This window comes from Cynocephalus volans, chromosome 3, assembly GCF_027409185.1.
Source record: "Cynocephalus volans isolate mCynVol1 chromosome 3, mCynVol1.pri, whole genome shotgun sequence".
NCBI classification, from domain to species: Eukaryota; Metazoa; Chordata; class Mammalia; order Dermoptera; family Cynocephalidae; genus Cynocephalus; species Cynocephalus volans.
The window spans coordinates 178,351,008-178,373,023 of record NC_084462.1 but is presented as its reverse complement, the minus strand read 5'-3'; the positions used below and the strand labels follow the sequence as shown (position 1 = coordinate 178,373,023).

Sequence of the window (22,016 nt, the reverse complement as noted above, 5' to 3'; positions counted from 1 at the left end):
GAACTGGAGCCTGGCCTTGTGAAAAAAAATTATTCTCTTTCCAATTTTCAATTTTCCAACTTCACTCATTTTCTTTATTAAGTGTGTGATGGATATTGGAGAGAAAGAAATAAAATGACAGCTGTGCCCTGAATTCAGAGCATAGGACTCTGCTTTGCATACTGACTTCAGCTGGTTCGCACAAGAGGGGCTAGGGGGGTCTTTAGGCCCCAGGGTGGTGCCTGGCACACTCTGGGCACCCGTGGATGTGCCCTTCTGCCCCGTGGGTCTCTTATCACTCATCTGCTGCCACCAACTGTGACCCCATACATGCCCTAAAATGAGATGATGGTTAGCAAAGGCTCTGTTGTGGAGCTTGAGAAGGGCTCAGGCTGGGTAGGTGGAAAACCGTGCATTTGGCTTCTGGTTCTGGTCTTGGGCCTCAATTTCTTTACCTGAAAAAAAATAGGTATACTTCCAGGTGTGAGAATAAATTCCCGAGATTTAGATTATGTATGTGAAACCTTCCAGCCAAATTCCTAGCACATAGCAGGTTTTGGTAAATGGTCCCCTCTCCCCACTCCAGCACCAGCCTCAGTATTACTGTGATCAGCACGATACTCGTAAGACCCACCTAACTGGTGAGGACCCCATGCAACCTTATTTGAAGAAAGACCTGGCTCCTGAGGTGCTCAAGTGAAAGAGCTGGGCTTTCGAGGTGTCTAAAGCAGTTTTGGAAAGCATTCTGTTTTTTCGGAGCGGATGGGTGCACACGCTTACTGCACTCAGAGCTTCTTTTTCATCTGCAGGAACCTCGAGATCCCTTTACTGTTTGTCCCTCTGGACATAGGCATTCTCTCTGATGGAGGGCAAACGTTTCTCCAAAGTGCAGTCTTGGGTTCCCTGGAATCTCAGGAGCATTTGTCGAGACAGCTGCAGATGGGGAATGGTCGAGGAGGACGGGCTGCTGCCAAGTGAGAGCTGCTCTGGAAAGGCTGGGACCTTTCGATGGAAGCCCGTTGGGAGCCAGCTTTGGCCATGCTGGTTATTGGAAAGGATGTGGAGGTGTCTCCCGGAAAAATGGGCTTGGCTGGTCTGGCTTGGAAGGGGAAGGGGAGAACGCCAGGGCATTCAGGTCTTTGTGCTGGAGGAATAGCTAGTGCACCCTCACCCCTGGAGGGTACCACGGCGCTGCGTCCCAGCAGCCACCATGAGCATGAGCGGTCGTCCACGCTCATGTGGAGGAACTTTGGAACCTTTCCTTCCCCTGGTTGCCTGGTTACAAGATCATCTGTCACGTGCTCCCTGAGGAGAGGGCTTGGCTGGGGAGACACAGGTGGGGAGGGGGGCGCTGGCAGAGAGTGTCTGCTGTTGGGAATGCAGTGAGTACATTCGATCATATCTAATTCCCATTTATATTACTCCGGACAGCCCCACTGCCCAGCTGCCCTCTTGAAGCCTCGGACCGCTGGGGTTTTTTTGATGCATGAATGAAGACTGGGAAGTGGGCCAGGACTTGGCTCATGGGCTTCTTCATCATTTATTAGCTTCTAGTTTTAATTGTTTCCCGACTTCTTTCCAGATATTTATCTAGGAAGAATTGTCAGTTCTTGCTGCGCTGTGCAGACGCTCAGGGCAGGCGCCGACTGCACAATTTTAACGGCTCTTCTGGGCGGCAAGCAGGAGGGCCATTTCAGTTCAGTCCGGCAGTGTGGGTTGAGGACCTACTATGTGTCAGATGGTGCTGCCTGGTGAAGAGATGCAGGGATGAACGGCACGAGGCTCCCACCCTAGGACAACTCCCTGTTGTCCTAGGGGGGCAGAAACTTACGTTTGATTTTGAGCGCCACCTGTGCTACAAGCCCTCGATGGGTGTGAGCCGTGTGGCTTCAGGCAGGTTTCTTTACTTCTCTGAGCCTTGGATCCTCCATCTGGAATCCAAGGCAGATGAGCCTCGTAGGGTTTAGTGAAGATGCGTGGAGGCACTCAGCAAGTGCTCGGTGAGGGCCGGCCATTGTTTTGGGGGTGCTGAGTCCAGGCAAGTGTCCTGGTTGTGGGGGGTGGGGTAGGGTGGGGTGAGGATAGGGTGGTAGGCATGCTGCTTACCTTCTGTGTTCTGGTCTCATCTGTGAAATGGGGGGTGCTGGGGAGCCCCACAGAGGAGGAATCGGGAGTGTTGGGAGGTCATGGGCAGCTTCTTTTCCTTTTCTCCAGAGGATCCCTGGGTCAGAGTGGACCACCACCACCTTGGTGCCTGGTGGGATTGGCGACTCATAAGTGCGGGTCAGTAAACTGGGGTTGACTCACCCCACAAATGTTCCCTGAGAAAACATCCTGACTTGCTTTAGGTGATTTTTTGTTCTCCTATCACTTGGGCAGAGCAGGAGTCCATAGACTCGAGTTCCCGCCCCAGGCTTGTCCTTGACCTGTGCGACCTTGGGAAGTCCTTTCTGTGTGCTGGGCAGCCTCAGTTTCCCCCTCTGTGTACTGGGGAGAGGTCTCTGTGAGCTGAAGGGACCTTCTGGTGGAAGAGAGACAGCTTGTGGGCTGGACTGACCTTGTTGCCTGTCTTTGCTTTCCTAACTGGGGGGTGGCCTTAGGCAAATGGGCTCTACTCCTGAGTCTCAGGTTCCTCATTTAGGAACTGCAGCAAAATAGGATTATTATAAGGATTTAACAAGGTCCTGCTGATGAGGTGCCCCAGTGCAAGCCCGTTGGCTTCCTTGAGTTGTCATTTTTGAGGGTAATCTGCCCCATGGTTAAGAGGCAGCCCTGGAGCCGAGTCATCTAAGCCTGGGCCTGCTCCCTCACTTCCTGTAGGACCAGCCATCAAGACCCTTTGAATCTCACTTTTCTCCCCTATGTTACAGGGAGAATATTACTCTGGGAGCCAGCTAATAACCACTGAGCAGAGGCCAGTTTGGAGTAGAAACCCATAGTATCCAGTGCTTTGCTCAAGGTGCATGGAGCAACACCGGACGGGGTTCTGAGTGGCTCAGAGAGCAAAAATTGAGAAGGATAGAGTGCCAGCTATACCCACCAGGCCCCTCCTGGCCCTGCCACCACTGTGGAATGTTTGTCCAGGAGCCCTGGCTCCCTGGCTGGCCTGACCCATCAGACCCGGGTGTGTTTTCTGAGCCAGTGTAGTCTGGGGTGCTTTGGCCCTTCACCAACTGCTACCTCTGCTGCTGGGGGACATCTGGGGCCAGGAGCATTCGCTTTGTGCTGAGGTTCTGAGGACAGAGGACAGGTGCCCAGGAGGCCACCAGCCCCCAGCTTCCTGATTTTGCTTCTTTTCTATCGTGTTTGGGACAGTTGTGTTGAAGACCAGATGCTTTGTGCATGGGGATGTATACATTTCTCACAAAATCCCTGTTTCATTGGGAAATCATTAAATTTGCCATTTGCTTTGGGGCCATATTGATTGGCAAAAACCAACAAAAACTCCAGTGTCTGAATTCATGTTGACAAGTGTTGGGCCAATAAGATGGCTGGATCTGAATTGCCCAAGAATTGATCTGGGGTGGCTGTGGGAAACGGGAAAAAAATTAACAAAATCCTTCTGATTTGTCAGCTTGCTTGTTGAACAGGAGGTTAAAAATCCATTTTAGATTTGGGGTTTTTAAAGACCTTCTGAAATTTGGCCAAAGATAATTTGAAACAAAATGATCACAGACAGACATGATTATGCAGTGGTGACGTCCGGCCCCCTTCACAGCCTGGACTGAAGTGTCTGTTCACAGTGCAGTGTTTGTTTCTTCACTTAGTTGCATTTATTATTTTAGATTTGGGTTTAATCATTTATTTTGTATTTTTTTTAGAAGGGAGACATTTTTACAGAAAAGAGTGGTAAGAGGATTGGGGGGAGGTCACCCCTCTGCAGCCGGAATCTGAGTTCCCCAGCACATTGTGCCAAGTTGATGGTTATTATTCCTCTGGAAAATAATGTCCTTTTTAAAACTTGCTTTTAACATTCTGCCCTTGGCATCTGTTCCAGGCATTGTGGACGAACGTAGACTGTGTTCTGACAATGGGTTAAAGCAAGCACTTATTGAAAAGCATTCTCTACTTAATTACATTTCCCTTCTTCTGGAAGCTATTTTAATTTTTTTTTTTTTATAATCACATGTTAATTGTGTATTAGCGGGGCCTTTCTGATTAGTTGAAAACATAATGAAACCTTTGTAAACAACACAGAGAGAAAGAAAGAGGAGCGTGTGGAACAGAGACAGTAGTGATGGGCCAGTTCTAAGAGGCTGAAGTAACTACATTTCTTGATGCCAGGGAGAGGCGGAAATTGTACGTGGAAGTCCCATTTTTAAATGATGACTCCCCGATGGGGTGAACTGACCACGGCCACTGATCAGTGTTGGAGAGGGGTTTACTCATGAGTGGTCCTGTCCTCCTAGCCTCCTCTGCTGTCTTTCACTCATTCATTCACTCATTTGTTCACTCATTCATTCATTCACTCACTCATTCATTCATTCATTCACATTCTTCCCATTAAATAGCTTTCTCTATTGAGCACCGACCAGATGCTAGGCTCTTCACACGCATGCTCTGCAATCTTCCCCCATCCTCAGTACAGGTATCATCCCATTTCTGGATGAGGAACCTGGAGTTTAGAGTTGAGCTCATTCATTCCTGTTCAGCCAATGCTAGGAAGCAGGAGAATCAAATCTGTCAGGTCCACAGCCCCAACCCCAGCCCCAGTGTGGTTCCACAGTAGCTGTGTCCCTTCCTGTCTAAACTTCAGTGGGGCTGGAGACACCTGGTGCCTGTTAGGGCAATGGCAGAGTAGAACGAGTCAGCTGGGGCTGGGCGTGTGTGTGTGTGTGTGTGTGTGTGTGTGTGTGTGTGGTGGGGGCGAGGTGGCTGAGGTGGAAGGTGGCAAGCTGCTGTCCCCGGAATGTGCCGGCATTGTTTTATTTTCCGCCTTTTAACGAGAGCCACGTTTCTTGATTGAAAGCACGAGCCCCAGTTTACAATCCCTATTGTGGCAAGCGAGGCCCCCGAAAGCCGTGCTCTGTTCCCCATTTAAAGGGCTGGGCTTACAGGGGTTTTGCAGTTCCCAGGCTGTTATTAGGGAAGCGTGGCTGGGGCGCTTAAAATGAAAGTGCTACTGTGTGCGAGGGCCAGGTTCACCGTGAGCACTCCAAGGAAATGCTGCCAAGACAGTGTTATGAACAGCCGCCAAGCAAAACACACGCATTCCGTCCAGTGGAGCCAGCTCACTTCTGCAAATAGAGGAAAAATTGACTTTCTGATTTGGAGTGTTTCTACAACTAAGAAGAATCACTCCAGTGATTGTTCTAAAAATATTCCAGAGGCAGCACGTTCTCGAAGGCCTCGGGATTCTGAGCGTCCCTTAATTGTACTTTTTATGTAATCTCTCTGGATTGTGTTTTTAAAAAAAATCACTTAAGCTTGCGTGGTCATCCTCCCGCTTCCTCCCCACCCTCCCCCACGTGAGCATGGCTCCAGCGTGAACAAGTGGCGTATGCAGCGATGATTGTATTTTTATCTCTGACTTCAGGAAGTATATTTGGGTTTTCATCTCCTGCAGCCGCCGTTGCAAGGCTCACAGCTGAGCTGCTGAATCTAGGGCAGCCCCTAGATTCCTGCGTGGTGGCTGAGCTGTTCTCCGGAGGGAGGCGTCCCTCACACAGGGGGTGGCAGGCCGGGGGCAGGGGGTGCTGACAAATGTAAGGCCCCTGCTCCCTGTGCCGTTCAGGCCACGTTCCCTTTACAAGGGCAACGGAGCTCCTTAGCAGCCCTGGCTTGGCCGCTCCAGGCAACTCTGGAATTCCAGTGATTTACAAAATGATGAAATTGACTGGGATTCCACAGTTCATTTATTGCCAGAGTGGATGATGGGGGACCCCTCCTCCTCTCTGTTTTTTCGGTTCTCTCCACCCCCTTTCCCCCCTTTCTTCTTTTCTTCTCAGTCTCTCACTCTATTCCCCGCTTTTCTCTTTTGGTCTGTTTTGCTAAGTTAGGGGCGGTGCCCACGCGGAAGCTAGTATTTAAGTTGAAGGGTCTATCCCATAGATGGGGCCGGATCATTCTCTGTGGTGGGGGCTGTCCTGTGCATTGTATGGTGTTTAGCAGCGTCCCTGGCCTCCACCCACTAGATGCCAGAATTACCCTGAGACCTCTCAGTCATGGCAATCTAAAACTTCTCCCAATATTGCCAAAAGTCCTCTAGAGGGGCAAAATGGCCATCAGCTGAGAACCACTGGTCTAGCCTGTTTTTCCAAACTAGCAATAGCCAGAAAAAGGCCTGGAGAATGTTAGTATCTGTTTTCAGGTTTAAGAATAACCAATAATAACAGGATGGAATCAAACCGTTTGCACACTGAGAATGAACTCCCCCTGTAGAATTTTACTCCCAGAGCGTGTTTTAAAAAGAAGTCCCAGGATGACGCTGGTTTGACGGTGACCCCGGTGTGACCGATGGTGGAGTTGCGGCGGTGAGCGTTCATGGTCGTACCTGCAGGCCTGGTAGGTCAGATGTCTGCACCTTCAAATAATCAAGCAGTTTTTCTCTAAGAAATTTCCCATGCTGAGCTTATAAGACAACTCTGCAAGAATGGATTTACTGATAGTCTTATTGATGAGGGGACGTTTTTGAGGAATTGGCCAGTGTTTTTGGCAGTGTGCTCTGGGACTTTCTCAGTTTTATCACCCTTCCTTCCTTCCTTCCTTCCTTCCTTCCTTCCTTCCTTCCTTCCTTCCTTCCTTCCTTCCTTCCTTCCTTCCTTCCTTCCTTCCTTCCTTCCTTCCTTCCCTCCTTCCCTCCCTCCCTCCCTCCTTCCTTCCTTCTTCCCTCCCCACCTCCCTCCTTCCCTTCGAGATTTTCCTCCCCAAGTATTAGTAATTACACCCAGCCTGCTCATTTTCATGACATATGCTATAACCATTTACAAGAATCGCGTTATGTGGCTTCAAATGTTGATTCCATCTAGACAGCGCATGTCATTGCATCCCTCATCAAACCCATGTTGGAGAAATCTAGAATTGGGTGGTCAGCAGGTTTGTGCTGGGCTTCCTTAGAAAGCTGTGTAACCGAGTGAGAGTGATTTCCTGGGCTTAGCCAAAACCCGTGCTCCTGCAACAGTGGCCAGCTGGCTGACTGAGCCAGCTAAGAGGTGCTCCCACCATGTGGAATTCACTGGACTCCACCTCCCCTGGGGCCTGGGCTTCAGGTTCTCTAGTGCAAACCTGACAGCACTGTCCTGGGGCCTCCTGGCTCCAGATCCTGCAGTTCGGGCTGCAGCTCCCCAGCCCCTTCCCAGTCCCCACTCCACCTTGTACTCTGCCCACCTCCTTTGTCGCCAGCTCAGCCACTGCCTGTGCACATTTCCTCCTGTCCCTTGGCCTTGATGATGCTTTCATGGGGTGGGTGGGCAGTGCTGTGAGAACCAGCTGGCACAGCCTCTGTGGGCCACAGGCTGGAGCCAGTGCTACTTGGATATAGCTGCTGAGCCACCCAGCCACCGTGCTGGGGCTGTTGGTGTTTGGAGCAGGGCCGAGTCTTGAGCATGGGTGTAATTGCTCTTTGAAAAAAGTTTCTCAACACCCTCCCCCCTGTGTGTGTGTGTGTGTGTGTGTGTGTATGTGTGTGTGTGTGTGTCTCCCCACATGAACCTGTGTGGGGAGTTTGGGATGCTCGGTTTTTCTCTTCCATAACCTCCTGCAGTGGTGGTGGGTACATCTCCAAATCCTCTGATTTTCTGATCACACTGGGCAGCCTGGCCATGCGTCTGGGCACCTGGAAACTTCAACCCTGTGAGGCTGTGCCTGGCAAGGATGACCACGTTGCCGGCTGCCGGCAGCGGGCTGGAGGAAGCTTGGCACTGTGGCAGAGGCAAAGCACCGCAGAAGTGCCGCAGGTTTTTCATATGGAAATGTGAAATAATGGGGTGATTAAATAGAGCTGTATATTAAAGTACATCTGACATTAGAATTACCATAATGTGCTGTAGCCTTAGGCTGAGTACTTTATTTGCCATCTGCGTCGGCCCAAAATCCCCCGGGGAAGCGCTAAAATATTCTGAATAAACTCAGCTCAGAGTTCTTATTGAGAGTAAAATACCATTTGTGGCACGTCGTATTGATTCGTCTTAATTGTGGTGCAGAAAAGAACATTCACTGGCTGATGACTTTTGTGCTCGGTGACAAGCTGGCTGGAGTTACTCTAACACTGCAGTTGGTTAACCTGGGCAGACGGGCAGACACGGCCAGGCGGGCACCCGGGCATCAGCCGCAGGAGCTGCAGAGCCACCCCACCCTTGGTGGGAGCAGCACAGCTGGGGCTCCCTGCCAGCTCCCTGCTCTCCTCTGGGCAGGGGATGGGGGAGAAGGGTGCCCCATTTGAGGGCAGAGGAAATTCACACTCTACCTGCAGGCCCCTCCATATCCAGCCTCTTATGCCCCCAACAACACAGAAGCACTGACGAGCTGGGGAGAGGGGCCATCGCCCCAGCCTTGGCCCTTGGCTAGAGAGAGGTACTATGCATATTTAAGGAAGCAAAACTAGAAAAAGAGAGGGAAAAAAAAAAACAAAACAAAAAAAGAGGGGAAAAGGAAAAGAACCCACCCACCCAGGCAGACCCAAGCTTGGTTGGTCACTGGTTAGTGACCGTGGGACCTGGTATTGCTCCCTGACCCCCCTTTGGGGGATGGCACTTGCAAAGCACATCGAAGATAAAGAGTCATCAGTGGGAAAATACTTGGTGATCTAAACAGCGCTGCCCCCATTCATAAGGTCCAGTTTTTGCCCTATAATTGCCTATCATTATACGCAATTTAAATATTCAAACATTCTCCACAAACCCTGGGCCGGCATGTTTTTATTACAAATTCAGAACAAGGGAATAACCTTTAACTTCAGAGACAAATGAGACAAATTTACAAGTGCATATCTGCTGTTTCCTTGTGCTTTATCAATCCCCGTGGACCGGAACACTTTTGCTATAACACCACTCAGAACAATATACATATATTACTACTTGTTTGTAGTGTGTCGGTAATGAGTCCCCCCTGCATTAGCTAACCTATATACCTCGGCATCGAGGCTCTACATAACGTCAATTATCTCCTCGGAGCTAAACGTACACTCCATTAAAACGAGATTTACTGCCCCTGCCATCCTTCTTGGGGAGGAATGTGGAGATTTTTGTGGATTTAAGGAAAGGAGGGATGGAGGCTCGCCTTGTGGAGGAAGTCGTGAACTACGGAGGAGGGGGACTTCCTGTGTTGGGTGCCGGGGCTGGGGGAGGCTGGACCCCACGAGGGAGCGGAGCGTGGGCAGACGCTGGTCCTCTCATGCACCTGCAACCCACTCTTGGCTTTTTTGGCCTGTTTATTTCCTAATTCGCGGTTTGCTTGTCCATTAAATGATTAAGGATGGTTTGCTCTCTGTTTCTCTTGCACATTCTGTGTAGTAATTTCTGTCTCCAGAGTTGTAGAATCTGTTCAGAAAACTTCACATTGGGTGGATGGATGGGGGCGGTGGGGGGTGGGGGGATAAAACCACCAAAATGAGTTCATCTATCAGCCCACTGAAACCTGCTGGAAAAGTGGAGACCCTTTTCAGGGAAGTCTACAGAAAGTAGGGTTCTAGGGAATCTGACAAGGCATTCATCTCTTTCAGGGAAGACTGATGCTATCTCCAGCGGATCTGAGTGCTTTATGCAAAAGCCGGGGGGTGGGTGGGTGGGGGTCTCTAAAGATGACCTTGAGCAATGTGACGTAGTTTCTCACCAATGCTGAAAATGAGTTGCCACGTGTAAAATCGCTCTGTGCATCCTGCCCCCAGTTCTCCCATCTTACTGACACCACTGTTCTCACCCTGCACCGAGATGCCCTCGCGGTCAGCAACTTCACTTTGTTTCAGGGCTGGGTGGCTGTTTCCTGAGCCTGAAACTGCACACCTGGTCTGACCACAGAATTGAGCAGTTGAAATATAGACTGTTTTGGGAAATCTGGGGTACATGGGGCCTGCGGCTGTGGCTCAGCTTTAATGCTTCCCTGTTCCACAAGGAGCCTGGACCGCCCTGTTCCTGAAGGTGGATTTACAGTCCTAGGGCATTTAAACGAGAGGCTTGCTGAAATAATTGAATTCCTGCTCCAGAGGGTGATGTAAAAGCCACTTCCTGAGCTAGTGATCGTAATAGATTGGGTTTAAGTTTTGTTCGTTTATTTATTTTATGATCTCACTGTTTGGGAAGTGGGGTCTGGTTGGAAACAAAGCTCTCCGAGGGGTTCACCTACATACATCCTTTAGCTGTAATGAAATTTTATTATACTGTACAATTCTTGACCTGAGTAGGCCTAGAAAATCTTCATTTTTTTTTTTTTTTTAATATGAAAGTTTCACTGATGGTTACATCAATGGGATTTGCTCTACAACCAGCTAAGTTTCTTCGGATGGGTTCCAAACCCCTTTTCAATTCCACCTCCCGTTCTTCCCTCCTGGAATCGGGGGTCCCACCTCTGTACCTTTGTGCATGCAGTGTCCTCTGCCAGGCAGGACCTTTGTCTCCCTTCTCTGCCCGACAGACTGCTATTTTTCCTTCTGAACTCAGCGCCAGGGGCTCCTTCTCCAGAGTTTCCCTCATCCTTCCAGGCTGTTGCTCTCCCTGTCCTGTGTCCTACGCCACGTGACACCCCCTTCATTAGTGACCGAGTGGCTTGAATGCTTCTTAGATATTCTGGGAATCATGCGTCTGTTGGGCTAGACTGCTGGCTCCATGAGGACAGACCCTCATTTCTGCGTCTCAGCACAGGGCCTGGCACGGGGCGGATGGTCCATGCATCTGTAGCGTAAAGGAAGGAAGGAGCAGATGAATCAACGGGGTCGAGAAGCTGCTCTCACCGTCTGCTGTAATGACACAGTTTCTGGGTGGCCAGAGGTAGTGAGGCCTTGGGTCGTCCTGATACTCCTCTTGTTCTTCCCCGGGAAAGAACTCCCAGGAGCGGGGCATCTTCATCACATGTAGCATTTAGCTCTGGGCAGGAGGGCGTGTGTGGGTGATGAGGACAGCCCTGCAGAAGGAGCAAGGCCTGCGTTGGCTGCAAGTGCCCCTTGCGGAATTCTGTTGGGTAGCCACGAGGGTTCTTGAAAAAGATCATGGAAAAATTCGTATTATCTTTTATGTCTTATTTCCATGAGCTTTTTTAAGTACCCTCGTGTATACCTCTCTGGTTGTATCTGCCGTTTCCCCTCACCTGCCCCATTCTGCAGCAAACTGCTTTCTCCTTTGTGGGCCCAGGCATCCTGCACCCACCGGTGCTCATGCAGCCGTCTCTGCCTGGCAGGTCTTTCCCTCCTGCGCCCAGGCAGGTCCGGTTCTCCGCGTCTGGTTCTCGTGTCCAGCTTGAACATGACCTCCGCACAGTTTTTCCTGCCTGCCTCCACCCTAGGTGCCCTGAGGTCACTCCGCAGCTCCTGCTGTCTTCTGTCTTAGAATCTGTGTCCACAGCTTAACCCACCTCCACCTGTGGCCTCCGCAAGGGGAGAGAAGGAAGACTCGCCCGCATTTTGTGCAGACCTGGCTGTCAAGGGGAATGCCGGGGTCTTCATTTGAGGTGGCGGTAAAGGGTGCAGGCCCATGTTCCTGGGCTTTTTCTCTGACCTGAGTGAACTCCAGGCAGCTGAAGCCACACAGATTACCTCTGCTGCTCGGATCCCATCAGGGTAAGCGGATGATCACAAAAAACGGTGAGGCTGAGTGAGGTTTTCTCCCCATGTAAAGCCTCTTTCCTTGGGCCATTTCCTGCTCTCCAAAGCCTGCAGCATGGCCTCCCTGGCCAGCTCCCTGGTGTTCACGGGTGCAGGTGGAATGACTGGATGCGGCTAGGTCAGGTTCCTCCTTAGCGACAGTTATGGTACAATTTGCAGTCCCAGTGTGAAGGGACAGCTAGCTGTGTGTCTCGACACAGCACAGACCCTGGGGTCAAATGGATTAGGGTGTGGATCCTCATTCTGTTGCTTACGAGCTGTGTGATCTTGGGCCCCTCACTCTGCCGTGATCAGACTTAGAAAATCTGGATTAAAACCCACTTTCCAAAGTGGCTATGCAAACTCACCAGAGAGCAAAAGCCCAGCATTGGCATGTGCAGGCTGTGGGCAAGTGGAACATACCAAAGTCAAGGACAAAAAGTGACAATCCAGTGTGGTGATCAGTGTGAAGCAGATCTGAACAAAATGCTGTGGGAATACAGAGGGTGTCGTACTTGGGCTGGATCTGAAAAGATGTTTTGCAGGTAGAGGAAGAAAGGCAGGTATTCCACTGGCGGGGCGTGGAGGTATGAAAATGTATGGCCCAAAGCGAGGGGACAGGGAGAGGAAGCGGCCAGTGCGTGGGTGCGTGCAGTGGGCAGTGAGTTGGGCCAGATCTTGAAGGCTGGGCTGCCTGGAGCATCTTTTGGGCAGCCAAGAGCCCTGGCAGCTGTGTGATTTGGGAAGATGGTTCACTGTGTTTCTGCGGTGGGCAGTGGTGGAGGTGGTGGCATATTGTGTTGGTTCTTTTCCACATCATGTGGGATCCTGGTCTGCTCTGGAGGCTGGATGCCTCCTCTGAGAGGCATGGGCAGTGCTGGGTGGGTCCTCTTCCGGGTGTGGCCAGGAGGAGAGGTCTGGTGTGGAGGGCAGTGAGCAGACTGTGGCATCGGAGGGTTAGCCCAGGCCTGGGCAGATGCCTTTCTCCTGGTGGTGATGACTTCAGCGGTACCAACTGAATGATGGCCTCCGGGTGCAGGGTTGCTGTGTTTCCTTGTGTCCCTGTCACCTGCCATGTACCCATTTTGGGCACAATCCTCATCCTGCAACGAGTGACCCCAGGAAGGCAGGCACTGTCTTCACTGTACAGATGAGGAACCCAAAGCTCAGTGACGTCCAGCAACTTGGCCAAGGAGTCCTGGCTCCAAAGTGAGTCTGGAAGGAACTGGACTAATGCTGGCAAAAAGCTGAGAAAACACCTCCATCTATTGGATGCCTCCTTACCACAGGCCATAGACAATTCTGAAACACAAATGCATTAGTTGCTGTGCTGCGGGCTGGACTCCCAGCAGCCCCCAAGACCAGCTTGGTCTTTGTCCTCAGGGAGCTTGGAATCCAGAAGATGAATTTTAGATAAATACTCCAAGGCCAATAATGTGTCGTGAGCAACTTAAGTTCTCTGAGCTTCCTTTATTTCTTCTGTACATGGTCACTGTGTGTAGAGTTATTGTGATGTAGGTAGATGCAGGAAATTACCTGGAGGTAACGCACATTCCAAAACCCCAAATTCAGCCTTGAGACTAATAAGCCCTTGAGACTTCTCTCTCCCAGTACCCTGAACTTCTCCCTCGCAGCACTCAAAACTTTCATTAAGTGATTGAGTGGGTTATTAGGTGTTCCCTGTCTCCTCCAGAATGTGAACTGTCCTAGCTACCAGCAGAGGACCTAGCAGGAAAAGGGGACCCATCTCCTGTTTGTTCAGTAAATGCCAGAAAGGCAGATGTAGTCACTGTTCTCAGCAGGACATACAGTGCTATGCAGCCCTATCTATTCTGGTCCTGCCTTTACTGGGCTTGCATGCACTGGGATCCAGGGACAGCAAAGAGACACAGGCGCAATTTATTTGGTAATGGCTGTTTGGTGCGCGGGGTTAATGAGGACTCCACGGCCTGGAGGGAGAGTGTGGGGATGGATTGCTAATGTCTGCCACAGGCACTGGTGTTGGCACAATGACTCTGTTAGACTGAGGCTGGCCCAGCACATCATGACCAAGGGAGACCACGTATCTTTTGCTGTTGCACTACTACTACCACCGTCACCACCAGCAGCAGCAGCACCAGTGGACCCTCTGACATTGCAGTTCTAGCCAAGAGCAACACATCTCGACATTTTCCTTAGCACGTAGGCTGGAATGAAAGGTAAAATGCCCAGGCACAGGCATTTACCCCATCCCTATCCCAGGTCTCTTGGAGAGGGTGTGTCGCCTGCTCTGTCTTGAGGAGAGCAGCAGTGGACCACTATATCTCTCCCGGGCAGGAATGCCTTCCATTTGGTAACACTGGGTCTTAGGAGGACCAGTGCTCTTCATTATGGCCTTTTCATTGAAAAATAATTCAATTAGAGGTGTGTGTTTTTTTTTAATTAAACATCCTTGATATCTTTATTGGTATTATTTCAGTAGCCAGCATAATGAGGAGGAACAATTATTTAAATGCTCATTTTTTAAAAAAAGGCTGAATGGCAGAAGGAAAATAGCATTTCATTGCAGGAGTCTATTTGTGTGTTGGTTCCCAAGTATCACAATAAAAAATGACGTTTCCTTAGTGTCTGCAAGTTTCTACTTCCCTGGAACCTCTAATGCATGAGGCAGGCTGCATTCAGATTCCTCCAGGGTTTTATTATTGCCAGAGTTGTACTGAAAGGCATCCGGGAACATCCACAAGGATGTATGAACAAAACCAAAATGTATGAAACCCACCGTAATGTCTGCATTGCCATGTGCTATTTATAGGGTGTGCCTACAGGATCTCATTCGGTCCCCCCAGACCTCTTGGGAGGCAGATATATCATTGCCATTCTACTGATGAGGAAATCAAGACTCAGTGAGAGGTTAAGAGACTTGATTAACTTCACCCTTCTGGGGACGTGAAGGCAGAGGTATGAACGCACGGGGCCGCCGAGGGCTCTTAGTAACTGAGAGATCTAGAAGAGAGTTTTGCATTTGAGAAGTACATGGAGGGACTCTTTTTAGATTCAGCAGAGCAAAGAGGATTCAATGTGGGCTTCTGCTAACTGATACTAAAAACATCTGAGAAAGGAAGAAGGAAAGAAGGAAGGAAGCAAGGACAGATGCCGGGCCCTGGGATCTGAGTTGCCAAGAGTGATTTAGAGAGCAAAATGCAGCTGACGTTTCTAGGTCTGTAGGCCATGTTTGATGTTGCTGAGTAAATTGCTTCTCTAAATAATCTAGGCCTTGATCCATCAGTTGGCATCTCAGCAGCCACGGTTTTAGTGTGGTGGGAAGTGGATTCTATCTGGGCACTGGCAAACTTGTTACCAGGTTCTACAGTGCAGCCTCCAGCTCACTCACCTGTGGGCAGGTGGCCCTGAGTTCCAGGAGGGGGTGACGATGGTCCTGAGAAGGGGAGTGGGCCAGCCCTCAGTCACTAGCAGCCCGCTCACTGGGGGTCTTCTGCTGCATTTAAAAAGAAGCCATCTGTGACTGTGTGCCGCATGGTTAAAATATTTAGGGAGTTTTCAAATAGAAAAATGTTCCGAGTGGCTCTTCAAAGATTTTCAGACATTGTTCAGTTCTTAAAAGTGAGCAGTGCATGCTCAGGGCTACTTCTAGGCAAGAAATAACCATGAAGTGATAATATGGAAGTGAACATTTTATTAAAAAAAAGAAGGTGGGGAGTGTTACAGAGTTGTCTAGGGATGGCCTTTGAGGGCTGGGAGATTTTTAAAAAGTTGGAAGCTGTCAGATCCTGGGGAGGCCGTCGCCTGCAGTGAATCTTGCCGTTGTGCGGAGGGAAGTCTTCACACCAAAGCCGTTCAGGGGCGCCGGTAAAGAGACTTAGCGTGGAATGACAAGTGGCCCTGAAATCCGCCTTGAATAAACACAGCTCTTCCCCACCTCTGGTGAATTACGGACAGGTGACTTCCTCCCTATGCTGCTCCAAGTTAGAGCTTTAGAAGCTTTTTTTTTTCATAAACAAGAAGTGGAAACATCTGAGCTCTTTAGAACATGCAGCTACACGATTCCTGGCAGCTGCCATTTTGAGTTAAAAAAAATTTTTTTTTAATCGGCCATTTCGGCTGTAGAGCAGTCTTCATTCCCAGCCTGCCTAGGAGTTCTGCATTTTCTTCTGTTATCCACATTCCTCACCAGCCACAGAACTTTCTAGAAAATGTATGGCCACTAGATCAAGAAACGGGAAGGGCTTTGGAGCTACCCAAGGAAACGAAGATGAAAAAGAGATTGGGGGAAGGGAGGTGGTCTGACTTAAAAACACGAAGAACCAGAGCAGCTGTGCGCTGTAAATCGATGAATCAGAGTGGCTGAAGCCAAGGTGAAGGGTACAGAAATGCTCTTTAATGTGAAGATCTATGACCTTATAGGACGTGGTACTTCACTTGTGTTATTAGCTCCTATATCAGAAAGAGATGTTTATTTATCTTCTTTTTATTACTTATTTATTCTGCCTTGCTCCATAAAAGGATGTGAGGAGGAGTCTAAAATTGGCTTCTGCCCAGCCCTCCTGTGAGGCTGTCTGAGGTGAGGCGTCTTTCCCCAAGTACTTTAACTAATAAGCTAATGTTCAGAAGGGGAAAGATGGGGACAGCTTGGTGTAGGCGTGGGCTGACAGTGACAATCATGGCTGTCCAGGGCCTTGGGAAGGCCTCCCTGCCCTCTTCAGGTGGGGAAGATTCCTCTCAGGGCCCCCCACGTGGGAAACTGAATTACCAGACGTACCGGGAGAGAGAAACGACCCCGACACCCTGGAGAAAGAAAGTAGCCTTAGAAGTGCTGCTTTAGCTGTTTGTAAAAGCAAGTTGAGGTTGAACGTCAGAATTCCTTTTTTATTTCTGTCCTTCTCCCTACCTATACTGTCTTCTCCCCACCCAACACACAGGCACAAAACAGGACAGGAGGAATGCCAAACTCGCAACAGCACGTCTTGGTTCCCAGTGGTGGGGTGTCCTGGTCTGATTGGTTCAATGGTCTAGGAAATCTCTACCCAGACCCTTGGGCAGCACATTTCTGTGACACTGCACACGTGGGATGTCCTGCGGAGGTCCTGGCCCCTCAGGAGTTGGCAGAGAGGAGCACACTCAAGACTGAAGCCCTCGGACAGAATTCAGGGCACTTGGTCCCTGAGTCACTTGGGTTTTAAAGATGGTTTCCAACTGATGGTTTATGTGCCTTTCAACACCGCTAAGTGTGCAGCCCTTCAGAAACATAATTAGGGGGTGGAAAACAAAAACACTGTTTGCCTGGGATTTCAGAAGTCCTTAAATGGATTGGTGGGGAGGCTAAGCCGGGGGGCGGTTTTGTTCACTCCCCACCGGCTGTACTCCCCACATCTCCCTACTGATCATGGGGTATGGTAGTTAATGTGCACCTTTGGCTTCACTGGGGAGTTTGCAGCTACTAGACTTTAATATCGGCGTTAAAATCTTCCAAGTACAGGAATATTGACAAAAGGGGCTTTGCAAGATCACGGATGTGATGTCTTACTCTGGGTCTGAGATGGGGTTCCTGTTCCCTTTTCCTTCCCTGGCTAGGGAGTCTGATGATAGAAGACAAGGCCTGTGCACACCTGACTCTTTTCTGTAAAGCATGAGGAGTGGTTCAGGCTGGACCAGCAGCAGGACTCACCCGGAGGTCGAGGAGGGAGGCCGCCAGACGGTTCCGGATATAACATTGAGCCTCTGTTTTGTGACTGCCCCCATGATGGACAAAGACCGTGACACTCTGGCTCAGCACACCACCAGTGTCTAGAATTTCCTGCTGATGTCATCAGAGCCAGTTTCTAACAAATCTATGCTTGCTGTTGTTCATTCCGACTGCCCTGTCAGATCTCACGATGTTCTTTCATTCCTTAGTATTCTGGCAAAGGACTTGGAAATACTCATTTAGGCCACTGTCCCTCCACTTCTCCCTGGGGGTCTGTGGAGGCTGAATTCTACATTGTGGTTGGGTGTGTGTGTGAAGACACAGGGTGGGGGCAGCTGTCACACAGTACTGGGTTGTCACAACCTGTTGAATTTCTTCTGTTCCTGCATATCCATGTTTCAGTTGGTGCTTTGTGCACAGACACTAGTGTACAAAACGCTCAATTTTCCTATAGCCCAAAATCCAAAACGGTGCAGAGGCACCACAGCTATTTCTCTTAAAGAAAAATAAAAGTAAGACAATAGAGTTTGCTTCGTGTTTTTGTAAAACTTCCTTGAATCAAATATTGTCTGGACCAGTGATTCTCAAGGGGATGGGGAGGGGCAATTTTGCCTCCCCAGGGGACATTTGGCCATGTCTGGAGACATTTTTGGTTGTTAGGACTGGGGGGGGCAGGGGGTTGCTACTGGTATCTCATAGGTGGAGGCCAGGATGCTGCTGAAAATGCTACCAAGTACAGGCCCTCCCGCCCCCAGGGAAGAATTATTAGGGTATGAATGTCAGTAGTGCCTTGGTTGAGAAATCCCGGTCTAGCTGGTTTCCAGTGGAAGAGAGCCCGGGATGGTTTAGATTGGCCCCGGCGAGCTTTTGTCTAGCCCAGCTGTTGTATAATCCCTTTGATTTGGGCTCAGTCATTCTCACGAGCACCATCTCATCTGGCCTCTGAGCAAGCGGGGTTAAGAGCACATTTTCCTTAGCGGACCAAAGAAGGCTACAGAATCGAAGTACCTTGCGGAGGTCCAGTTGGCCAGGGCCGCCTGTACGCGGTCTCCCAGCCAGGCCTGCTCGGCAGCGGCCCCCGTGGGCCTCCAGGTCAGTGGCCCCGCGGTGCCTGCGCCCCCTGCCGCTTCTCACGCTCTCTCTGCCTTTCTGTCCGTGTGTCTCCCCAGGTAAAGATGAGCCTTCCAGCTACATTTGCACAACATGCAAGCAGCCCTTCAACAGCGCGTGGTTCCTGCTGCAGCACGCGCAGAACACGCACGGCTTCCGCATCTACCTGGAGCCCGGGCCGGCCAGCAGCTCGCTCACGCCGCGGCTCACCATCCCGCCGCCGCTTGGGCCCGAGGCCGTGGCGCAGTCCCCGCTCATGAATTTCCTGGGCGACAGCAACCCCTTCAACCTGCTGCGCATGACGGGCCCCATCCTGCGGGACCACCCGGGCTTCGGCGAGGGCCGCCTGCCCGGCACGCCGCCGCTCTTCAGCCCGCCGCCGCGCCACCACCTGGACCCGCACCGCCTCAGTGCCGAGGAGATGGGGCTCGTGGCCCAGCACCCCAGTGCCTTCGACCGAGTCATGCGCCTGAACCCCATGGCCATCGACTCGCCCGCCATGGACTTCTCGCGGCGGCTCCGTGAGCTGGCGGGGAACAGCTCCACGCCGCCACCCGTGTCGCCCGGCCGCGGCAACCCTATGCACCGGCTCCTCAACCCCTTCCAGCCCAGCCCCAAGTCCCCGTTCCTGAGCACGCCGCCGCTGCCCCCCATGCCCCCCGGCGGCACGCCCCCGCCGCAGCCGCCGGCCAAGAGCAAGTCCTGCGAGTTCTGCGGCAAGACCTTCAAGTTCCAGAGCAATCTCATCGTGCACCGGCGCAGCCACACGGGCGAGAAGCCCTACAAGTGCCAGCTGTGCGACCACGCGTGCTCGCAGGCGAGCAAGCTCAAGCGCCACATGAAGACGCACATGCACAAGGCCGGCTCGCTGGCCGGCCGCTCCGACGACGGGCTGTCGGCCGCCAGCTCCCCGGAGCCCGGCACCAGCGAGCTGACCGGCGAGGGCCTCAAGGCGGCCGACGGCGACTTCCGCCACCACGAGAGCGACCCGTCGCTGGGCCACGAGCCCGAGGAGGAGGACGAGGAGGAGGAGGAGGAGGAGGAGGAGCTGCTGCTGGAGAACGAAAGCCGGCCCGAGTCGAGCTTCAGCATGGACTCGGAGCTGAGCCGCAACCGCGAGAACGGGGGCGGCGGGGTGCCCGGCGCGGGCGGCGGCGCGGCCAAGGCGCTGGCCGACGAGAAGGCGCTGGTGCTGGGCAAGGTCATGGAGAACGTGGGCCTGGGCGCGCTGCCGCAGTACGGGGAGCTGCTGGCCGACAAGCAGAAGCGCGGCGCCTTCCTGAAGCGCGGGCCGGGCGGCGGCGACACGGGCGACGACGACGACGCGGGCGGCTGCGGCGACGCGGGCGCGGGCGGCGCGGTCAACGGGCGCGGGGGCGGCTTCGCGCCGGGCGCCGAGCCCTTCCCGGGCCTCTTCCCGCGCAAGCCGGCGCCGCTGCCCAGCCCGGGGCTCAACAGCGCGGCCAAGCGCATCAAGGTGGAGAAGGACCTGGAGCTGCCGCCCGCCGCGCTCATCCCCTCCGAGAACGTGTACTCGCAGTGGCTCGTGGGCTACGCGGCGTCGCGCCACTTCATGAAGGACCCCTTCCTGGGCTTCACGGACGCGCGCCAGTCGCCCTTCGCCACGTCGTCCGAGCACTCGTCCGAGAACGGCAGCCTGCGCTTCTCCACGCCGCCCGGGGACCTGCTGGACGGCGGCCTGTCGGGCCGCAGCGGCACGGCCAGCGGGGGCAGCACGCCGCACCTGGGGGGCCCGGGCCCGGGGCGGCCGAGCTCCAAGGAGGGCCGCCGCAGCGACACGTGCGAGTACTGCGGCAAGGTGTTCAAGAACTGCAGCAACCTGACGGTGCACCGGCGGAGCCACACCGGCGAGCGGCCTTACAAGTGCGAGCTGTGCAACTACGCGTGCGCGCAGAGCAGCAAGCTCACGCGCCACATGAAGACGCACGGGCAGATCGGCAAGGAGGTGTACCGCTGCGACATCTGCCAGATGCCCTTCAGCGTCTACAGCACCCTGGAGAAACACATGAAAAAGTGGCACGGCGAGCACTTGCTGACTAACGACGTCAAAATCGAGCAGGCCGAGAGGAGCTAAGCGCGCGGGCCCGGTGCCCGCACCTGTACAGTGGAACCGTTGCCAAGCGACAGAATGCTGACCTGACTTGCCTCCGTGTCACCGCCGCTTAGCACCCCGCGTGTCCCCCCCCACCCCCCCGGGGCCCAGGGAGGCGGCACTCCAACCTAACCTGTGTCTGCGAAGTCCTATGGAAACCCGAGGGTTGATTAAGGCAGTAAAAATTGTGGAGCCTTTTAACTGTGCAATAATTTCTGTATTTATTGGGTTTTGTAATGTTTTTGGCATGTGCAGGTACTTTTTATTATTATTCTTTCTGTTTAAATTCCTTTAAAAGATTTCGTTGGGTATCCATCCCTTCATTTTTTTTTTTTTTTTTTTTTTAAACCCAGTAGTAGCCTGAGCAATGACTCGCAAATAATGTAGAGAGGGAAGCATATCTTTTAAATTATAATTTGGGGAGGGGGGGAGCTGCTTTTTTGAAATCTAAGCTAAGCATGTGTAATTTCTTGTGAAGAAGCCAACACTTAAGTAACTTCTAAAGTTGTTTACTTTTTTATACCTTCCTTTTTTTTTTTTTTTTGGTCCTGAAATAAAAAGTGGCATGCGTTTTCTTAATTTAATTTAATTTTTTTTTTGGGGGGGGTTGTGGATGTATAGCGGATAACAATCTTAAAGTTGTAGCACTTTGTTTCACAATTGGAATGGAAATGTAGCACCGATGATGTCTGCAGTGACAGAGGCCTTTTCTGTGTTGATTTCAACTTTCACATTATGGAAGGAAAACTTTTAGTGGTGATGGGTGAGAGTCACCCCACAAACTCAGCACCACCGGGGACACGGTTTTTGAGGGCCGCTCTGGGAAATGGCCCCCAAACTTTCTGAAGTTGTGCATTACCAGCAGATCCTATGCTGTGCTTGGCATGCTGGTGTGCCCTGGGATGCCATCTCTGCTATTTGCTATAGGTTAGGCTAAATAAAATGGGCTGAGGGTCCTTTTTGGGGTAGATGATGGTGGCCTGCCGTGACACAGAAAGAGAGAGACCAGTGGTATTCTTTCCGGCTTCTTCTGGCTTGACAGCTTCTCTTTTTATCACCCCCACTACATGAATCCCAAGTTGTGTGTTGCTGCAAGTGGTAATTGATCATTTCTCAAGGAGACAAATACCCTGATGGTGAATCGAAGAAGTCAGTGTTCTCTCATTTAATGCACACTGATGACATTGTAGGGATGGGGGGAAATCTTGCAAATTTCGGTTCCCTTTTACCGGAGAAGCAGGGGAAGAGTTCCATCTGAAGGTGCCCAGCGCTACTTCCCAATTTTTTTTCTATCTCATTAGGTTGGAAGGTACTAAATGTCGGACTGTTGAGATTAGACATTTGAATTCTGTTGACCCGCACTTTAAAGCTTTTGTTTGCATTTAAATTAAATGGCTTCTAAACAA

General features: G+C 51.6%; 1 protein-coding gene across 5 annotated transcripts in view; it reads left to right on the top strand.

Moving 5' to 3' along the window:
* BCL11B (BCL11 transcription factor B) overlaps positions 1–20,592 on the top strand; it is an 89,394-nt gene extending 68,802 nt beyond the window's left edge. For all 5 annotated transcript variants that reach the window (XM_063091036.1, XM_063091034.1, XM_063091032.1 and 2 more), the window contains one exon: positions 18,557–20,592. In XM_063091036.1, coding sequence (XP_062947106.1) covers positions 18,557–20,592 — 2,036 coding nt within the window. The remainder of the gene's footprint in view (positions 1–18,556) is intronic.
* Positions 20,593–22,016: the final 1,424 nt, after the last annotated feature.